At 46.2% G+C, this 20,998-nt stretch overlaps 1 protein-coding gene across 1 annotated transcript; it reads left to right on the plus strand.

Annotated features, from left to right (window-relative positions):
* The first annotated feature begins 10,763 nt into the window (after positions 1-10,763).
* On the plus strand, positions 10,764-17,963 carry LOC140077335 (class I histocompatibility antigen, F10 alpha chain-like). The gene is made up of 8 exons (XM_072124407.1): positions 10,764-10,988; positions 12,599-12,856; positions 13,459-13,737; positions 14,333-14,605; positions 15,153-15,251; positions 16,150-16,179; positions 16,720-16,765; positions 17,739-17,963. The coding sequence occupies exons 1-7, from the start codon at positions 10,937-10,939 to the stop codon at positions 16,761-16,763; spliced, it is 1,035 nt and encodes a 344-aa protein (XP_071980508.1). The 5' UTR covers positions 10,764-10,936; the 3' UTR covers positions 16,764-16,765; positions 17,739-17,963.
* Positions 17,964-20,998: the final 3,035 nt, after the last annotated feature.

The raw sequence follows: 20,998 nt of genomic DNA on the forward strand, positions 1-20,998 counted from the left end.
GATCATTGCAGCCTGGGACTATAGTAACATCCAGAGAGGTCACCAGAGGTCACAGGGGGCAAAGGGGACCGTCTGTAATTAGAGGTCGTCTGTAAGTCGGGTGTCCTTAAGTAGGGGACCGCCTGTATAATAATATAGCACAAACTGTATATGAACCAATAATGATGAATCTTAGAGCCCAGTGATCTGTAGATTTCTTCCTCTGCACAGTAGGTCATATAATATCTTTATATAATGTTACACATAATGTAACTTTTATTAATTTTTGGGGCAATTAAACAATAAAGCAGCCGTCCTGACCTTGTATTTTTGGGTCTTGTTGTGATGCCGTTCAGCTTTTATTACACAGTTCAGTAAGAGGTCACCTGATATTTACCAAATATCTATATAATGTATCGTTGTACCCATGTTACTATTTTTATTATTTTTGAACTACTTTATAGATTTGAGGACTTCCTACTCCTCCTCCTCCAACTCTTTCCTTCCTTCCATAGATGTTCCACAGATTCTGGCGCAGCCGGAATGTCTTCTCTAGCTCCTGCGTCACTAAGCAATCAGTGTCATTTATTTTTGACATCCAATTTGCTAATTGGTCAGGTGGGTGGTGCTAGTCTGTGTGTTTGCGCACAGGACCGCCCACTTGACAGTCAATTGGCACATTGCAGGCTATGGACACCAATCTTTTGGGAAAGGTGGCGGCTAGAGAAACATTTCCAACTATCCCAGCACCAGTTATAGGGGTCGTATTTTGATTATCCACATGATGGGGGATAACAATCTGATTGGTTGGGATCTAACTGCTGATCCTCCCATCATTCATGGAACGGACGCCGCCAATTCATTAGAACAATGCGCTGCGCCCAATTTCCGAGGCTTCCGCAGTCTTGCATGGAGTGCCGACCTCTAGTAATGAGAAGACGTTGTCTCCCTAGATTGCTTGGGGTCCATTCTTGTGATGAGGGGGTCCCAGCAGGTGGACCCCCACTGGTCAGATTATTATCCCTTGTCCTGTGGATAGTTGGTTCACTACTATAAATGTGAGAAGAGCCCAAGCTATTGAAGGAGGTTCAAGGTCCAGGCAACGTTATGTAATATACTGCTAATCTATAAGGGTCTTGGCTCCCCCAGGAGATATCAGTCCATTATAATCCTCTCCACTGTCAGAGAGGAGGAGGTGGAAGGGGGCGTATATTATGCTAATCTTCTCTGACAAGTAGAAGATTACCATAACACACGCCCCCTCCTCTGCTCCAGCTCCCCCTCTCTGGCTGTAGAAAGGATTATAATGGTCAGATATTGGGACTGATATCTCCACAACCGGGGAGGGGTATTCAAAGTGCCCCTGAATCAGTGTAGCACCCCCTACAGATTGATATGCTAATCTACATATGTGTGAGGTGGTGAAAGGTCCTCTTTAATAGGACCAAAGGACTTTTCACAATGCGGCTCATTTACTTACCCGGTCCAGCGGCGCGTTCTCTGATGCTGATTCGGGTTCTGCCGGAATTCACTAAGGTCGTGCGCCCGATGTCCACTGGGTGTCGCTGCCGGAGTTCACCTTCTTCGTCCCGGTGTATGTGAGTGCTATTCTTGCGACACAAATTTTTTTTTTTAAATTCCGCAGCTTTTTCGAATCCGTCAGGTTTTCCGACGGCCATGCCCCCTGATTTCTGACGCGTGAAAGCCACAATCCGATCACGGGCGCCAAAATCCCGGGGCAAATGGCGCAAATCAGAAATATTCAGGAAACCCGACGAAAATGCGCAATTCGGACCCTTAGTAAATGAGCCCCAGTGTGTTTCATCCATAGGTTCAATGTATACATTTCAGTGTAATAGAAAGTCTAGTTATATATTATATATTCTTTTCTACTAATTCCGTTACTGGAGACGAGACGTGAAGTGTCACCATAATAATCACTCATTCTCCCCTGAAGGAAAAGTCTTTTTGTTTGTTACATTTTCAATAAAGCTTTATGGGCTGAAAACCGCCTGTTGTCATAGTGATACATTGTACTGTATATACACCATGTCTAATAACATGTATATGTGTGTATCATAGTATATTCTATAATGATGGGGTGTCACTATTCACCCCGTTATCTACAGTCATTTATTTGTGTCTAACGCCTTAGCGTGTTCGGTGTTAGATCTGATGACTTGTTAAAGGGAACCTGTCACCACATTTACAGCTAGTGACAGGTTCCCATGGCGCCTGATTAACTAACTGACCCTCTTCTTTTAGCTAAATGTTTTCCCTCAGAGTAGTGTCCTGCATGGCCTATGCCTCCTTCTCACCTTTCAGCACATGTCATGTGACCAGGATGATGTCATCTAAGGTCCTTTACCCGCTAACATTTGCAAAATATACTCCATGTATATATCTGATCACATGAGCCACAACAGCCTGAATGTTGTGATTTCATGTGATCAGATACATGCATGGGGTAGATTTTGCAAATTTTAGTGGTTAAATTTTAGATGACATCAGCCTGGTCACATGACATGTGCTGATAGGTAACAAGTAGGCATGAGCCATGAGGAGGAGCTGCTGGACTATGCTGAGCCGGACCCGCCCCCTCCATCTCCGTGCTAAGATAACAAAGTTGATTTTATTGGAATTTGTGGGGAACACTTTTTAACTAAAAGAAGGGTTTAGTTAATAGGACTCTAAGGAAACCTGCCAGTAGCTGTATTTGTGAAAAATGTGGTGATAGGTTCCTTTAAAGGGGTTTTCTGGTTATTTCTGAAAAACCACTAAAGTTTGGGGAAAAATGTTAAAAAACCCCCCTGAAAACCGGATGAGATTGAATAAGAATATTATATTGCACATTTTCTGTTGGGTCCCCCCCGGCTCTCAGCCATGAGAATGGGGTAATGCAGCAGCTGCGACGTGTAGATGGAGGTTAGTGGTTGTCACCGAGCGATGGGACTTCCTGCAGGTGTCCAGGACTAACCACAAGACGAGAAGGAAAGTCTCCTGAACACAAGGTCTTTGATATAGCACTCAGCTTTCTGGTAGAGGATGCACTGAATCACAAGGATAGAACCTGTCAGCAGCCAGTGTTATGTATTGTCCCTGGAGAGATGTATAATCACACCTCACACTGCTGTGCTCTGTGCTCTCTGCAGCCAGTGCCATGTATTGTCCCTGGAGAGATGTGCAATCAGACCTTTATGTATGTTGTTAGTAGCAGCAGGACTGTTTTATATATGGAATTATTTATATATGGATTTATATTCCAAGATTGTATGTCAATTGGGACGTATCCTCACACTGCTGTGCTCTGTGCTCTCTGCAGCCAGTGATAGGTATGGTCCCTGGAGAGATGTGTAATCAGACCTTTATGTATGTTGTTAGTAGCACCAGGACTGTGATATATGGCTTTAAATCCCTGGATTGTAGCTTCTCCAAATGCACTGGGGTTGTGTCCTCACACTGCTGTGCTCTGTGCTCCCTGCAGCCAGTGAGAGGTATTGTCCCTGGAGAGATGTGTAGTTATACTGCTGTGAATGTTGTTAGTGGAACCAGGACTGTGCTATATGGATTTATATCCCTGGATTTTAGCGTCTCCAAATGCACTGGGGGTGTATCCTTACACTGCTGTGCTCTGTGCTCCCTGCAACCAGTGTAAGGTAAGACCTCTTCAAAGTCCTTCCCCAATGATAGAAGTGGATGCAAACTAGAGAACAGGAGCTGTGAAGGAGCTCAGCACAGAAAGCCGAGAGCACAGCAGTGTGAGGACAAGCTACAATCCTGATATATACATCCACATTTCACAGTCCTGCTGCTACAAACAACTTACAAAAACCTCTGAATCCACATCTCTCTGGTGACATTACAGAGCACTGGATGCAGTACTACACGGGCACATCTGCCGACACATCCCCTTTAAGGGAAAGCTCCAGGAATACGATGAAGCAGAGTCGCGCTCCTCCCTCCTGACCCTGCACCTTGTATTATACAATGAATCAGCTGTGACTGGAGTTTTCCTCTATATAACAGTTATTTTTTGTTACTGGACTTCCGGGATCGTTCCATGTTTTTCGTGGAATAAATTATTTGTCGCTGTTCTCAGAATCGCAGAGATCTCTCCAGGGAACGCGGAAGTGAAACCATTGTCACTAATATCACAAATGTGACTGATTGTCCCATGAGAACCCGAGGAATCCGGCCAAATATTCCGATACTTGTTATTGGATAAGGGGCGGAGCCCGGCCAAATATTCCGATACTTGTTATTGGATAAGGGGCGGAGCCCAGCCAAATATTGTTTTGTTCCGTTTTTTATCACAGACCAATTGCTTCAGTCTGGATCCTCATAAAATACCCTCTATGAGATGATATCCGGTACATTCCTGTGCATGTGGTCAATTACAGAGAGCACAGAGCACAGCAGTGTGAGGTCTGATTACACATCTCTCCAGTGACAATAGTTAACACTGGCTGCAGAGAGCACAGAGCACAGCAGTGTGAGGTCTGATTACACATCTCTCCAGGGATAATACATAACACTGGCTGCAGAGAGCACAGAGCACAGCAGTGTGAGGTCTGATTACACATCTCTCCAGGGACAATACATAACACTGGCTACAGAGAGCACAGAGCACAGCAGTGTGAGGTCTGATTACACATCTCTCCAGGGACAATACATAACACTGGTTACAGAGAGCACAGAGCACAGCAGTGTGAGGTCTGATTACACATCTCTCCAGGGACAATACATAACACTGGCTGCAAAGAGCACAGAGCACAGCAGTGTGAGGTCTGATTACACATCTCTCCAGGGACAATACATAACACTGGCTGCAGAGAGCACAGCAGTGTGAGGTCTGATTACACATCTCTCCAGGGACAATACATAGCACTGGCTGCAGAGAGCACAGAGCACAGCAGTGTGAGGTCTGATTACACATCTCTCCAGGGACAATACATAACACTGGCTGCAGAAAGCACAGAGCACAGCAGTGTGACGTCTGATTACACATCTCTCCAGGGACAATACATAACACTGGCTGCAGAGAGCACAGAGCACAGCAGTGTGAGGTCTGATCACACATCTCTCCAGTGACAATACATAACACTGGCTGCAGAGAGCACAGAGCACAGCAGTGTGAGGTCTGATTACACATCTCTCCAGGGACAATACATAACACTGGCTGCAGAGAGCACAGAGCACAGCAGTGTGAGGTCTGATTACACATCTCTCCAGGGATAATACATAACACTGGCTGCAGAGAGCACAGAGCACAGCAGTGTGAGGTCTGATTACACATCTCTCCAGGGACAATACATAACACTGGCTACAGAGAGCACAGAGCACAGCAGTGTGAGGTCTGATTACACATCTCTCCAGGGACAATACATAACACTGGTTACAGAGAGCACAGAGCACAGCAGTGTGAGGTCTGATTACACATCTCTCCAGGGACAATACATAACACTGGCTGCAAAGAGCACAGAGCACAGCAGTGTGAGGTCTGATTACACATCTCTCCAGGGACAATACATAACACTGGCTGCAGAGAGCACAGCAGTGTGAGGTCTGATTACACATCTCTCCAGGGACAATACATAACACTGGCTGCAGAAAGCACAGAGCACAGCAGTGTGACGTCTGATTACACATCTCTCCAGGGACAATACATAACACTGGCTGCAGAGAGCACAGAGCACAGCAGTGTGAGGTCTGATCACACATCTCTCCAGTGACAATACATAACACTGGCTGCAGAGAGCACAGAGCACAGCAGTGTGAGGTCTGATTACACATCTCTCCAGGGACAATACATAACACTGGCTGCAAAGAGCACAGAGCACAGCAGTGTGAGGTCTGATTACACATCTCTCCAGGGATAATACATAACACTGGCTGCAGAGAGCACAGAGCACAGCAGTGTGAGGTCTGATTATACATCTCTCCAGGGACAATACATAACACTGGCTGCAGAGAGCACAGAACACAGCAGTGTGAGGTCTGATTACACATCTCTCCAGGGACAATACATAACACTGGCTGCAGAGAGCACAGAGCACAGCAGTGTGAGGTCTGATTATACATCTCTCCAGGGACAATACATAACACTGGCTGCAGAGAGCACAGAACACAGCAGTGTGAGGTCTGATTACACATCTCTCCAGGGACAATACATAACACTGGCTGCAGAGAGCACAGAGCACAGCAGTGTGAGGTCTGATTATACATCTCTCCAGGGACAATACATAACACTGGCTGCAGAGAGCACAGAACACAGCAGTGTGAGGTCTGATTACACATCTCTCCAGGGACAATACATAACACTGGCTGCAGAGAGCACAGAGCACAGCAGTGTGAGGTCTGATTACACATCTCTCCAGGGACAATACATAACACTGGCTGCAGAGAGCACAGAGCACAGCAGTGTGAGGTCTGATTACACATCTCTCCAGGGACAATACATAACACTGGCTGCAGAGAGCTCAGAGCACAGCGGTGTGAGGTCTGATTACACATCTCTCCAGGGACAGTACATAACACTGGCTGCAGAGAGCACAGCAGTGTGAGGTCTGATTACACATCTCTCCAGGGACAATGCATAACACTGGCTGCAGAGAGCACAGAGCACAGCAGTGTGAGGTCTGATTACACATCTCTCCAGGGACAATACATAACACTGGCTGCAGAGAGCTCAGAGCACAGCAGTGTAAGGTCTGATTACACATCTCTCCAGGGACAATACCTAACACTGGCTGCAGAGAGCACAGAGCACAGCGGTGTGAGGTCTGATTACATATCTCTCCAGGGACAGTACATAACACTGGCTGCAGAGAGCACAGCAGTGTGAGGTCTGATTACACATTCCTCCATGGACAATACATAACACTGGCTGCAGAGAGCACAGAGCTCAGCAGTGTAAGGTCTAATTACACATCTCTCCAGGGACAGTACATAACACTGGCTGCAGAGAGCACAGAGCACAGCAGTGTGAGGTCTGATTACACATCTCTCCAGGGACAGTACATAACACTGGCTTCAGAGAGCACAGAGCACAGCAGTGTGAGGTCTGATTACACATCTCTCCAGGGACAATACATAACACTGGCTGCAGAGAGCACAGAGAGCAGCAGTGTCAGGTCTGATTACACATCTCTCCAGGGACAGTACATAACACTGGCTGCAGAGAGCACAGAGCACAGCAGTGTGAGGTCTGATTACACATCTCTCCAGGGACAGTACATAACACTGGCTTCAGAGAGCACAGAGCACAGCAGTGTGAGGTGTGATTACACATCTCTCCAGGGACAATACATAACACTGGCTGCAGAGAGCACAGCAGTGTGAGGTCTGATTACACATCTCTCCAGGGACAATACATAACACTGGCTGCAGAGAGCACAGAGCACAGCAGTGTGAGGTCTGATCACACATCTCTCCAGTGACAATACATAACACTGGCTGCAGAGAGCACAGAGCACAGCAGTGTGAGGTCTGATTACACATCTCTCCAGGGACAATACATAACACTGGCTGCAAAGAGCACAGAGCACAGCAGTGTGAGGTCTGATTACACATCTCTCCAGGGATAATACATAACACTGGCTGCAGAGAGCACAGAGCACAGCAGTGTGAGGTCTGATTATACATCTCTCCAGGGACAATACATAACACTGGCTGCAGAGAGCACAGAACACAGCAGTGTGAGGTCTGATTACACATCTCTCCAGGGACAATACATAACACTGGCTGCAGAGAGCACAGAGCACAGCAGTGTGAGGTCTGATTATACATCTCTCCAGGGACAATACATAACACTGGCTGCAGAGAGCACAGAACACAGCAGTGTGAGGTCTGATTACACATCTCTCCAGGGACAATACATAACACTGGCTGCAGAGAGCACAGAGCACAGCAGTGTGAGGTCTGATTATACATCTCTCCAGGGACAATACATAACACTGGCTGCAGAGAGCACAGAACACAGCAGTGTGAGGTCTGATTACACATCTCTCCAGGGACAATACATAACACTGGCTGCAGAGAGCACAGAGCACAGCAGTGTGAGGTCTGATTACACATCTCTCCAGGGACAATACATAACACTGGCTGCAGAGAGCACAGAGCACAGCAGTGTGAGGTCTGATTACACATCTCTCCAGGGACAATACATAACACTGGCTGCAGAGAGCTCAGAGCACAGCGGTGTGAGGTCTGATTACACATCTCTCCAGGGACAGTACATAACACTGGCTGCAGAGAGCACAGCAGTGTGAGGTCTGATTACACATCTCTCCAGGGACAATGCATAACACTGGCTGCAGAGAGCACAGAGCACAGCAGTGTGAGGTCTGATTACACATCTCTCCAGGGACAATACATAACACTGGCTGCAGAGAGCTCAGAGCACAGCAGTGTAAGGTCTGATTACACATCTCTCCAGGGACAATACCTAACACTGGCTGCAGAGAGCACAGAGCACAGCGGTGTGAGGTCTGATTACATATCTCTCCAGGGACAGTACATAACACTGGCTGCAGAGAGCACAGCAGTGTGAGGTCTGATTACACATTCCTCCATGGACAATACATAACACTGGCTGCAGAGAGCACAGAGCTCAGCAGTGTAAGGTCTAATTACACATCTCTCCAGGGACAGTACATAACACTGGCTGCAGAGAGCACAGAGCACAGCAGTGTGAGGTCTGATTACACATCTCTCCAGGGACAGTACATAACACTGGCTTCAGAGAGCACAGAGCACAGCAGTGTGAGGTCTGATTACACATCTCTCCAGGGACAATACATAACACTGGCTGCAGAGAGCACAGAGAGCAGCAGTGTCAGGTCTGATTACACATCTCTCCAGGGACAGTACATAACACTGGCTGCAGAGAGCACAGAGCACAGCAGTGTGAGGTCTGATTACACATCTCTCCAGGGACAGTACATAACACTGGCTTCAGAGAGCACAGAGCACAGCAGTGTGAGGTGTGATTACACATCTCTCCAGGGACAATACATAACACTGGCTGCAGAGAGCACAGCAGTGTGAGGTCTGATTACACATCTCTCCAGGGACAATACATAACACTGGCTGCAGAGAGCACAGAGCACAGCAGTGTGAGATCTGATTACACATCTCTCCAGGGACAGTACATAACACTGGCTGCAGAGAGAACAGAGCACAGCAATGTGAGGTCTGATTACACATCTCTCCCGGGACAGTACATAACACTGGCTGTAGAGAGCACAGAGCACAGCAGTGTGAGGTCTGATTACACATCTCTCCAGGGACAATACATAACCCTGGCTGCAGAGAACACAGAGCACAGCAGTGTGAGGTTTGATTACACATCTCTACAAGTACAAGGCATAACACTGGCTGCAGAGAGAACACAGAGCACAGCAGTGTGAGGTCTGATTACACATCTCTCCCGGGACAGTACATAACACTGGATGCAGAGAGCACAGAGCACAGCAGTGTGAGGTCTGATAACACATCTCTCCAGGGACAATACATAACCCTGGCTGCAGAGAGCACAGTACACAGCAGTGTGAGGTCTGATTACACTTCTCACCAGGGACAATACATAACATTGGCTGCAGAGAGCACAGAGCACAGCAGTGTGAGGTCTGATTACACATCTCTCCAGGGACAGTACATAACACTGGCTGCAGAGAGCACAGAGCACAGCAGTGTGAGGTCTGATTACACATCTCTCCAGGGACAATACATAACACTGGCTTCAGAGAGAACAGAGCACAGCAGTGTGAGGTCTGATTACACATCTCTCCAGGGACAATACATAACACTGGCTACAGAGAGCACAGAGTACAGCAGTGTGAGGTCTGATTACACATCTCTCCAGGGACAATACATAACACTGGCTGCAGAGAGCACAGAGCACAGCAGTGTGAGGTCTGATTACACTTCTCACCAGGGACAATACATAACACTGGCTGCAGAGAGCAAATAACACAGCAGTGTGAGGTCTGATTACACATCTCTCCAGGGACAATACAAAACACTGGCTGCAGAGAGCACAGTACACAGCAGTGTGAGGTCTGATTACACATCTCTCCAGGGGGAATACATAACACTGGCTGCAGAGAGCACAGAGCACAGCAGTGTGAGGTCTGATTACACATCTCTCCAGGGACAATACATAACACTGGTTGCAGAGAGCACAGAGCACAGCAGTGTGAGGTCTGATTACACATCTCTCCAGGGAAAATACATAACACTGGCTGCAGAGAGCACAGAGCACAGCAGTGTGAGGTCTGATTACACTTCTCACCAGGGACAATACATAACACTGGCTGCAGAGAGCAAATAACACAGCAGTGTGAGGTCTGATTACACATCTCTCCAGGGACAATACAAAACACTGGCTGCAGAGAGCACAGTACACAGCAGTGTGAGGTCTGATTACACATCTCTCCAGGGGGAATACATAACACTGGCTGCAGAGAGCACAGAGCACAGCAGTGTGAGGTCTGATTACACATCTCTCCAGGGACAATACATAACACTGGTTGCAGAGAGCACAGAGCACAGCAGTGTGAGGTCTGATTACACATCTCTCCAGGGAAAATACATAACACTGGCTGCAGAGAGCACAGAGCACAGCAGTGTGAGGTCTGATTACACATCTCTCTAGGGACAATACATAACATTAACCGCCATCTGCATGGCTTCACCTGCTGGCAGTTGCCTGTAAAATGTATCACGGTTTCTTCGTGTTTTCTCCTGTTTGTCTCGTATCAGTGCAGGTAAAAATTTCTATGAACGAGTCCTGAATTTCCCCCATTTCTCAATCATCTTAAATTTTCACTTTCCCTTTGATACGTCGCTGTGGGATCTGCCCGGTGACTGCTGAGATCCTCCTCCTCCTCCTCCTTTGGTTTCTTCGCCTCCGTTTGGTTTTGTGCTTGTTTCCTGGTTCTCTGGGAGGTGGAAGATGTTCTGCGCCTTCACCCTGGTCCTTCTGTGTGCCCCCGGGGGGCATCTGGGTGAGTATGAAGGAGGCATCTACTGTATCCTTGGATTCTAGGGCTCGTTATGTCAGTACTTTGCAGGTTTTGTGCGCTCTCTTTCCATCATGTACAATGATAAACTGACTGTCCCATAATTAGTAGTATCCCCCCCCCAACCGATGTCCCCGATCACTACAGGAGTGTCCTATCTTTAGCTGCTGGAAGTGACGGTTATGTTCCTCACGAGACGTATATATTCCTGAGATATGCGGGATCTATACATTGTGATACGTACAGGAAGATAAAGATATAGAAAAAAAGACAAAAAAAGGAAATAAAAAAAAACTAAACCGTCAATAAAACTCCTGAAATATAAACGAGGAGTTAAATGATCTGCTGTATATGTGGTCTATCAATTTTTAAGGTTAATTTATGATGATCAGTTTACAGAATAAATTCTGTGCTGGGATTGTAGTAGTCAGGAGAATAAATGCTTAAAATTAAAGGAGTTTTCCAGAAATTAATGGGGATTTTACTGGAGGCCGATGTGACCACATCAGAGACCATACCCTGCTCTTGCTCTTGGCTTTGCATCCTGATGTTCTTTCGAGCTTTGGACCTGCTTTGGACGTTCCGTGGCCTCGGTTGACCTCTCCTTCATCCTACGTGACGTCCACCACTTCCAGTCGAGTCGTCTATCCCGAAGGCCACGAGACCACCCCGATTATAGAAAACCTCTATGACACTGATTCCTATTCTCAGGATCATCAGTCAATATCTGCTGAGGGTTTGAGACCCGGCCGCCACGTGTCCTGTGCAGGAGACTAAAGTCATAACCGCAGCCACGGATCCTATTTACTTCAGATTTCAGCCACCACAGAGAACATGGAGCTTCCATCTTTGTGTTCTGTTGTCATCCTGAGGTGGACAGTGGTTTGGTGCAGGGTTGGGTGTTGACCTCCCTGATTAGATATCTTGAGGATAGAACTAATTGTTTGTAGACAATCTCTATGATTAAGGCCACGGAGAGGCTCATGGGCACCAGCTTAAGCCGTGGCCCGTGACCAATGTCCTCCCATGGTGGAGGAGTCCAGTCTACCTGTTACAAGACACAAAGTGAATCTACCATTAGGTGTAGAGAATCCATCTTCTCAGGGGCGATGTGATCAGTCAATCCCTTTGTTTAAATCGGGGTTTCCATTCCATAGGGAAGGTGTGGACAGGACTCTCACATGTTGAATATGATACAAAATGGCTGCCACAGATCTAGAACATGAGTGTGAAGGTCCCAGACGCTCTGCTTTTGTAGGAGGACATCTGGTATCTTAAGGATACATTGGATTTGTTGTCAGCTTTTTGGCTTGTTGTCAGGTGATCTTTAGGCAAATTGCCGATGTAGCCAATCACTGGCCTCAGTGGTGACCTCTACACACATGACACGTCTCTGCTGAGGTTGATGGTGACCCATATGGAACTTCATCTGACCATAGCTGCTTAAATCAAGTGATGGACGACCCCTTTAGAATGAATTCATGACCTCAGCGAAGAAGAAGCAGTCATTTTGTTCGCTGAAATCTGTGGAATAATATAATAATTATTCTTTGACTATAACCAGTGTTTTGTGTCGCCTCCGATCCGTCTCCCAGACAGTCACTCTCTGCGCTACTATTACATGGGCGTCTCAGCGCCAGGACACGGAATGCCCGACTTCTCCATGATTGGATATGTGGATGACCAGCAGATTGATCTATACAGAAGTGACATCGGGGTTAGCGTTCCTGTGGCTCCATGGATGAAGGAGAAGCCGGAATACTGGGAGAGAAGTACGCAGATCGGGAAACAGCATGAGGCGCTCTACAGGCACGAGGTCAAGATAGGGATGGAGAGGTTCAACCACACTGGAGGTGAGATATGAGCTTTTCAGCAAACCCCCCCCCCCCCCATTTGGTTGGTTAGTGAGGGGTTAATTCTCTGGAGAACATGTGGAACAGAAGGAGCAGGAGAAATAGGTGCAGGGTAGTTGTAGAGATAAGACATGTAATGCCGTGCCAAGAGGTCGGAGACAAGGCCAACAACCAGGAAGGTCAAATATGCAAATTACTAGTGAAATTACTTACTGGTTGGTCTTACTTCTATGGACATGGGTATTTCTGAATTCCACAATTGATATTTGGGAAGTGGAATAGCGAGAACGCTGGGAGACAGCAGGACAAAACCAGAGATCTGGGACTGTAGGCCGAATTCATCCCTTTTGAAGGTCTCTTTGGTTTCATTGTAGAAATTAGACATGTATAATGTCCATATGTTTTCAGAGTGAAAGACTTGGAAAGCTTCATTAGTGGAAAGTGATACCTCCCACGGCCCAAAACAGCAGGACAGAACTGAAGTCCTGTGACTATCCCAATGACTTTAGCGATGGATGGTGGTGATGCACCCCTTCCAAAAATGTTTCTATTGCCGATAGTAGACACGTGTCCCATTTAATAAGTCCCCGTATTGTCCTCAGGTTTCCACTTTGTGCAGGTATTACGCAGCTGTGAGCTCAGAGATGACGGCAGCACCATAGCACATCAGCAGTACCGATACGACGGGGAAGAGTACATGTACTTTGACTTACCGACGGCCACATTTATCCCAACCATGGCCGAGGCTCAGATCACCACTCAGAGATGGAACAGTCCGGAAGTAAGAGGAGGGGAAAGAGCCAAGAATTACCTGGAGAATATATGTATCGAGAATCTGAAGAGATTCCTAAAGTATGGAAGAGGAAACCTGGAGCGGAGAGGTAATAGTACCCAATGGGGGAGATTACTGGGAGTGACCCTTGTATTCCACCCCTTAGGTTTACATGTGTATATGTGATGTGCTTTCTGGCTATGTTTGTACGTGTATGTGCCACACATGCTTGTCTGCCCTTGCCAATCAGTAAGGGACTAGTGAGTTACCATCTTCTGCCGGTGCCATGGGATGTTTGGCCGGACATCTGGTTGGGCAAAGTAAAATTGGATTCTGGGGTGATGGTGAGTATTGTAGCACTCCAGACCACTAGCTGGTAGATAATGAGAACTTTAAGAAGGATTTGTTTGGCCGATATTTGGAAGAGTGCATGAGGTTCTAGAGGTCCTATAGTGTCTATAGTGAAGAATGTTCCAAAAGTTAGGAAGCCGAGTGAAGGTCTACAAAGAGAAGTCATTGAGTATCTAAGGTGAGACTGGCAAGATGATCTGAAGATGACACATGAGGAACAATGTGAATATGCAAACAATACAAAGGACCCCTCTCCCAACATCAAATTTCTCATCATTTTTGATCAATATATGGATTGGGTATGTATGCACCCTATAATTGGTTGTAAAGTTTTTCTTATTTTACTCTCTTAGTACGACCAGGGGTAAAGGTCACTGGTCAGAAATTAGGTGACATCACAAAACTTCACTGTCACGTTTACGGGTTTCACCCCCGGACTGTGCATGTGCGGTGGATGAAGAACGGGATGGACGACATTCCTTCATATGAGACCACACACGTCCTCCCCAATCCTGACGGCACCTACCAGATCAGGGTCAGCGTGGACATCCGCCCCAATGAGGGCGACACTTACTCCTGTTATGTGGATCACAGCAGCCTGGAGGAGCCGCTCCTTGTGCCATGGGGTGAGTCTGATCTACATAATAAACTACATAATGGGGGTCATTTACTAAGGGCCAGATTCGCGTTTTCCCGACGTGTTACCCGAATATTTCCATTTTGTGCCGATTTTCCCTGAAGTGCCCCAGGATTTTGGCGCACGCGATAGGATTGTGGCGCATGCGACGGAAATCAGGGGCGTGGCCGAACGAAAACCTGACGGATCCGGAAAAACCGCCGCATTTAAAAAAAAAAAAGTGTCGCGGGGCTCGCGCTTACCTGCACTAGGAATAGGCCGGTAAACTTGAGTGCGTTCCGATGCTCTTCAGTGCAGCAGCGCCACCCGGTGAAAGTCGGAGGAACTGCCTTAATAAATCCCGGCCGGACCCGAATCCACCGCAGAGAACGCGCCGCTGGATCGCGAATGGACCGGGTAAGTAAATCTGCCCCAATATGTGCAGGGTGGTTTATCCTTATTGGTTTACTCCCAGCAATGAACTTCTCAGACAAAGATTATAATGAGTCGCTGTTACTTATCTATTGTTACCTGATTATCCTTGTTTTATCTTCTAGAACAATCACCGACCTCCGTGCTGGTTGTGATCATCAGTCTAGTGGTCACCGTTATCCTCATTGTCACATCCGTCATTGCTGGAGTCACTATATACAAAAGTAAGTTCTAGATGTTTTGGACCTGGTGCAGCAAATAGGGTTTTATGATCCTACAAACTACTACAGGACAAAAGGGTTTCTCCATCTTACAATCAGATTCCTAACAGACTTACAAGTAGGAGATTAATGTCCAACCCTATGAGGCGGAGGTCAAACATCCTCATCTTGGGGCAGTATTACTTCTTGAGTCCAAAGATGACCCTCAGAATAGATCTTGGGGTCCAGACATTTTGCATTGACCATAATAAGTCATCCAGATCCATCTGGACATTTTTTGGTAAATACTCAATGTCACCTTCTACAGAAAGTTCCATAAACTTATAGTATAGAAGCTCCGGTGTAGAAATCTCCTTAAAAGCAGAGAAGGAAGACACGTTGTGATGCCATACAAGGTACTTGGTGGAATATAGAGGACCATGGGCGATGGCTTCTCTGGAATTATCCAACTTTCTGGAGGAGACAAATTGGATTGTAATAGTATGGATAAAGATGGATGCAAAGTAATTATGATGGAGTTCTGTTTGGGAACCTCAGGAATATCCGCTGCAGGGGAATTAGTGGGGGATGTGATAACAGTCATCCATATGTATCATGATGACAGATAAGCTTAGATAAGTTTGGGTCCGGGATTCAGGTGCAAATTGTCGCTCCTAGATGCCAATGGCTGTGATTGGTCAGAAGGACACCCCTGGCCAATCACAGCCATAGCTAGGGGCATCAATGTGCCGGATCTGGCAATATGTCTGTGTCACGTAGGATGTAGCCAAATCCAGGACCCAAACTTAATGTTCATCTCTAATCATGATATCTCGTAGAATCCAGTACGATACAAGATCTTACTTATATATTTATAGGGAATCAGAACGCACAATAATTTCCTACACTTTGCTTGTTTCAGGAAGGAAGGACGACTACACGGCGACCAGCAGTGAGTATTACTAGGACTTATATCTGTGATAATAACTCGTTGATTATGTTGGAGGAGAACTGATATCACGTCCGTCATCACAATGTCCAAGGGGGTGGAGTCTCTGAGATTCTTTAATTAAATGATTGATCTTACCCATAAAACCCAAGTATACGGTATATACGTATATACTCGAGTATAAGCCGACCCAAGTATAAGCCGAGGCCCCAAATTTTGCCACAAAAACCGGGTAAAACATATCTTTTTTTAGTCGAGTATAAGCCGAGTTTGGGTTTTCAGCACATTTTTTTGTGCTGAAAAACTAGGCTTATACTCGAGTATATATGGTACTTAGTATAAAAACCCACATAACAGGGAGGGAGCAATGCGAGGAAATGATCACAGTGGTCACCACAGAGGTGGGAAGAGGGGAAATCCGAGGTGGTGCCAAAAAATATATTTGAAAAACAATTTTAAAACTTAAAATATTAATTAATTAAAATATTAAACAATGAAAATTAATAAATAATAAACAAATTTGACCTGATTATTTTTCTGCAGCTTCTGACACGACCTCAGACTCTGACAGAGCGGTCACTGCCTGAAGGTAAGTAAAGATCTGGACACTTATTATCAGCAATAACACAGAAAAAACAACTAAACATAAAGACAATAAGCCAAAAGCAGCAAAGCAAAAAAACAATAGGAGTCTAAAAAATAATAATCAATTTTATTCAATACCAGACAGTTCCCGGGTAACGTACAAGATAGGGTCCGGAGGTTTGTTCTAAAGTTGAATTTGTATGTAAGTCGAAACTGTATATTTTATAATTGTAGTTCCAGGCAATTTTTTTTTTTTTGCCCCAGTGACAATTGGAGTTTCAAAGATTTTTGCTGTACTGGGACCAAGGATTATGAATAAAGCTTCATTACAGACACCTTACAGCTGATCAGTGCAGCCTGGGACTATAGTAACATCCAGAGAGGTCACCAGAGGTCACAGTGGGCAGCGGGGTCACCAGAGGTCACAGGGGGCAGAGGGGTCCGTCTGTAACTAGGGGTCGTCTGTAAGTTGGGTGTCCTTAAGTAAGGGACTTAAGTATCACTCTACATCAAAGGTCATTCATAATAATAATAATAATGGTGGGACAGTTTATATTCGGGGACAAGAAACCCCAGGATGGAAACAGGATATACAATATACATGACCCCTCCGATATCCAGCCCTATAATTACCGTAGTATGGACTTTGTAGTCGCACCAGTATAAAGTTAATGTAAAAGGTGAGTCTCTGTATCCTGAATTACATATTACATCACCGGAGGAACCTTCCGCAGGATATGCAGATGGATATAACCGCTAGTACTCGCCAAGAGACATGTCCAGGGAGCCAAAAAACCACCTCTAACCGCTTTGTCAGGCTCGAAAAATCTGGCCATGAAGCGTTTTTCACCTTGTTGTGTGGAACGTTGTGTTCAATAAAGTTGTTACAATATTTTTGTACAGTGTGCTCGGTATTTGTAGCTTTTCTTTCTGTTATTCTATTATTTTACGTCCTTTTGTTTCTTATGTCTCGGCAGATTATTCTCTCTGAGCCGCTGGTTCTTCCATTAAGTCATTTTACGTTTTGTAAGAATTTCAGATATAAAACAAATGTAATAAATAAAAAAATAAATAAATAAAATGTAATGTAAATGTTATTGTATAACATTATAAATACTGGATATAATATGAAGATGGACGTCCAATGAAAATCATTATCTCATGACACAAACGTGAGAATAAGATCTACAGGATCAATGCCCCGAGAACTGGGAATCTGAAGGCGACCTGTACGTGTACTCAGTGTTTAATGTTAGAGGGTATCGTTGCGAAGTAGCAGGAGTGCAGGGTCGGCACCAGGATTCAGTAGGCCCCCCGAGTGACAGAGCCTCAGGGGGCCCCATTGCGATGAGCTCACATGGCGGCATTAAAAATTCGGAAACTGAAACAGCCTCCTGTTCCCTAAAATATTCCCTAATTTATCATCCCAAACAGCCCCCTCATGGTAATTTCACATCCTCATGGATTCCTTACGTATGTGGGCCCCCCCAGCAGCTCTGGGCCCCAGCACTTGCCCAGGTATGCCCAGTGCTGACGCCGGCCCTGCAGGAGTGAAAAAGTTGGTGGAAATTATAAATACGGTGAAGAATTTGTAGCGTAAAACAATGTCCCCAGCATCGAATAGTAGGTGCAATTCAGAAGTGAAACTCCACCCCCTTGTCACACGCAAATTGTCGCTTGAAAGCTGCACCAGAACCTGGTACAAAATGGCTGCTGGATGTCTGCTGCGGACATTGTACAATGCTGCTGCGCTCTTATGTCCTCCAGACGCTCCAGTGTGATGCGTATTTATTACAGAAGTTTTTCTTACAGCTCATGGAACGTGATTTGATATAACGGACATTGGTTGTTAATACGGTTGTTTAATAAAGTTTTTATGGGTTGACAACGCAGCTGTCACAATTTTTTGTGTAAAAATAATTTTTTAAACTGTGCTTTATTGATTTTTCAGCATTAAGTAAACCGACCCCAACGTGGGGCCCACAACATGTAAGATAGGGCACAGACCCTAAAAAAAGGATGGGGGGGGGGTATAGGGGAGGATGGATCATTTACCAGAGTTTGTGTGACTCTTGTATCCTGATGGGGCTTCCTGCCCTGGTTCTAGTAAAGAACACAGAAAAAATTGAAAAAGTAAAAAACAAAACCCAAAAATGAAACGTGACACTCTCATCCCCGGGGGTCCACCCTCCCCATCCCAGCCGGTGCCCGGTGTATAGTCACACTATGGGGGTCATTTACTAAGGGCCCGATTCACGTTTTCCTGATGTGTTACCCGAATATTTCCGATTTGCGCTGATTCTCCCTGAATTGCCCCAGGATTTTGGCGCACAAGATCGGATTGTGGCGCATCGGCGTCGGCATGCACGCGACTGAAATCGGGGGGCGTGGCCGAACGAAAACCCGACGGATTTGGAAAAAACGCCGCATTTAAAAAAAAAAATGTGTCGCGGAGCTTGCACTTACCTTCACTCAGCCCGGCTCGATGAACTCCAGTGCATTCCGATGCTCTTCAGCGCAGCAGCGACACCTGGTGGACGGCGGAGGAACTGCCTTAATGAATCCCGGCCGGACCCGAATCCACCGCAGAGAACGCGCCGCTGGATCGCGAATGGACCGGGTATGTAAACCTGCCCCTATATCTACAATCCAGAGCTTTGCTGTGTGTTCTCTCGTCTGACCCAGGTTCTATCGGGTTCTATGGTGGATCTCCTGCCGCTCCTGGTACCAGAATGTGCTGACCAATCACTTTCTAATGTCTCTCCTTGTCTCTGGTGACAGTGATGAAACTTTCTCGGCTCAGGGAGGCCTCTATCCCGGCCATTCGCATTATGATAGTAAGTTGGTCCCTAAACATTTTGCAGGGGGGGGGGGCGCGGTGGGGCTGAGAAAGGTTTGGAGAAGACTTTTGCACCCGGCCGCTGTCACCGTCGCCAACAATCACAGCCTCTAGTGCTACGCTGAGTTTCCGTGTCCACATATCCAGAGATTGTCCACAGGCGTCTCTAGGGACGTAGTCCGTTAAATGTCTGGAGGTGACACTTCCTCCTCCTTTTGTCTACTGTTTTCTCACAGCCCATTCAATTTTTGCAAACCGTGAGGGGTTGGAGAAATGTTACTGTGCAGTGTAACAGCCTGTGAATCTACAGTACTGATGGGCTCTGGTAAACACCCCAAGGAGTCTTTCTGGCTCATTAGCATTATTATAAAAGTTGATATTAGAAGGGAGGAGGCCATGGATAACAGTTATAAGAAGATACCACAGTCACTGTCCCTGGGTCTGGTTGACTCCAATTGTGACGGTCATTCCAGTAAATTCTGGACGTGACTGCAGGACCTAAGGGCAGGTTGCTGACCCCTTGGTCATCACTCGGTGCAGGGAGTGGTGTCCATGACAGACAAGAACCTTCCATAGACCCGTCCTTCAAAAATCCTAATGGCACCCTGCGCCATTGTAACACATTCCCAGTGTTTCCGGATCAGGGTCGGCACCAATGTGATTGAGCCCGTGCCTCCTGGTTGTTCAGGTGATAGAGTCACCTACAGCTGTAGCATCTACCATCAGATATTAATGCCCTATCATATTTCAGAAGTTAAGAATAATGGAAACCCCATTCATCCCAGCCTCTGCTGTGCTGATTCTAAAAGTGCCTTTGTCAGCATTCTGAATAATTTCAGCACTTTATATAAGTTTATATCACATTACTGGTTCCCTGCCAGCAGCATGTGGTGAGTCCTGGGGAGGGGAAGCTGCACCCGGTGTCTCATCATACATTCATCCTCTATTCCTCAACATCCCCATTCCCTGAGTGCTCAATGCACAGGACGGGAAGTGGGGAGGGAGCTGGATGAGTGTGGAGGAGAGTAGAATGACACAGGCTGCAGCTTCCCCTCCCCAGGACTCACCACACGCTGCTGGCTGCAAACCAGGTAATGTGATATAAACTTATATAAAGTACTGAAATGATTCAGAATGCTGACAAAGGCATTTTTATAATCAGCAGAGGCTACTGGAACCTGTCATTGGCTGAAAATCTACTTCCTGGTGAAACATCGTAAATTTGTAACAATGGTTTCTATAAACTCTGGGGGACATGTTTTTTTATTCCCATTCTGTGTTGTTGCCTCTAACACTCAGCCCCCGCGATGGGAAACTCTGTGTAACGGAGTCCTGCACTTTCCTTGTTTCTGAATCATCTCCGTCTACTTTCACTTTCTGACCTTCCCGTCCCCAATC

This window comes from Engystomops pustulosus, chromosome 9, assembly GCF_040894005.1.
Source record: "Engystomops pustulosus chromosome 9, aEngPut4.maternal, whole genome shotgun sequence".
In the NCBI taxonomy this organism is placed as follows: domain Eukaryota; kingdom Metazoa; phylum Chordata; class Amphibia; order Anura; family Leptodactylidae; genus Engystomops; species Engystomops pustulosus.

Bases quoted from the DNA above. Each gene is read 5' to 3' on its own strand.
- LOC140077335 (XM_072124407.1), top strand. From the start codon at position 10,937: ATGTTCTGCGCCTTCACCCTGGTCCTTCTGTGTGCCCCCGGGGGGCAT. The intron at 13,738-14,332 runs GTAATAGTACCC...TTACTCTCTTAG, and splicing joins AGGAAACCTGGAGCGGAGAG to TACGACCAGGGGTAAAGGTC. The intron at 15,252-16,149 runs GTAAGTTCTAGA...TGCTTGTTTCAG, and splicing joins TGGAGTCACTATATACAAAA to GAAGGAAGGACGACTACACG.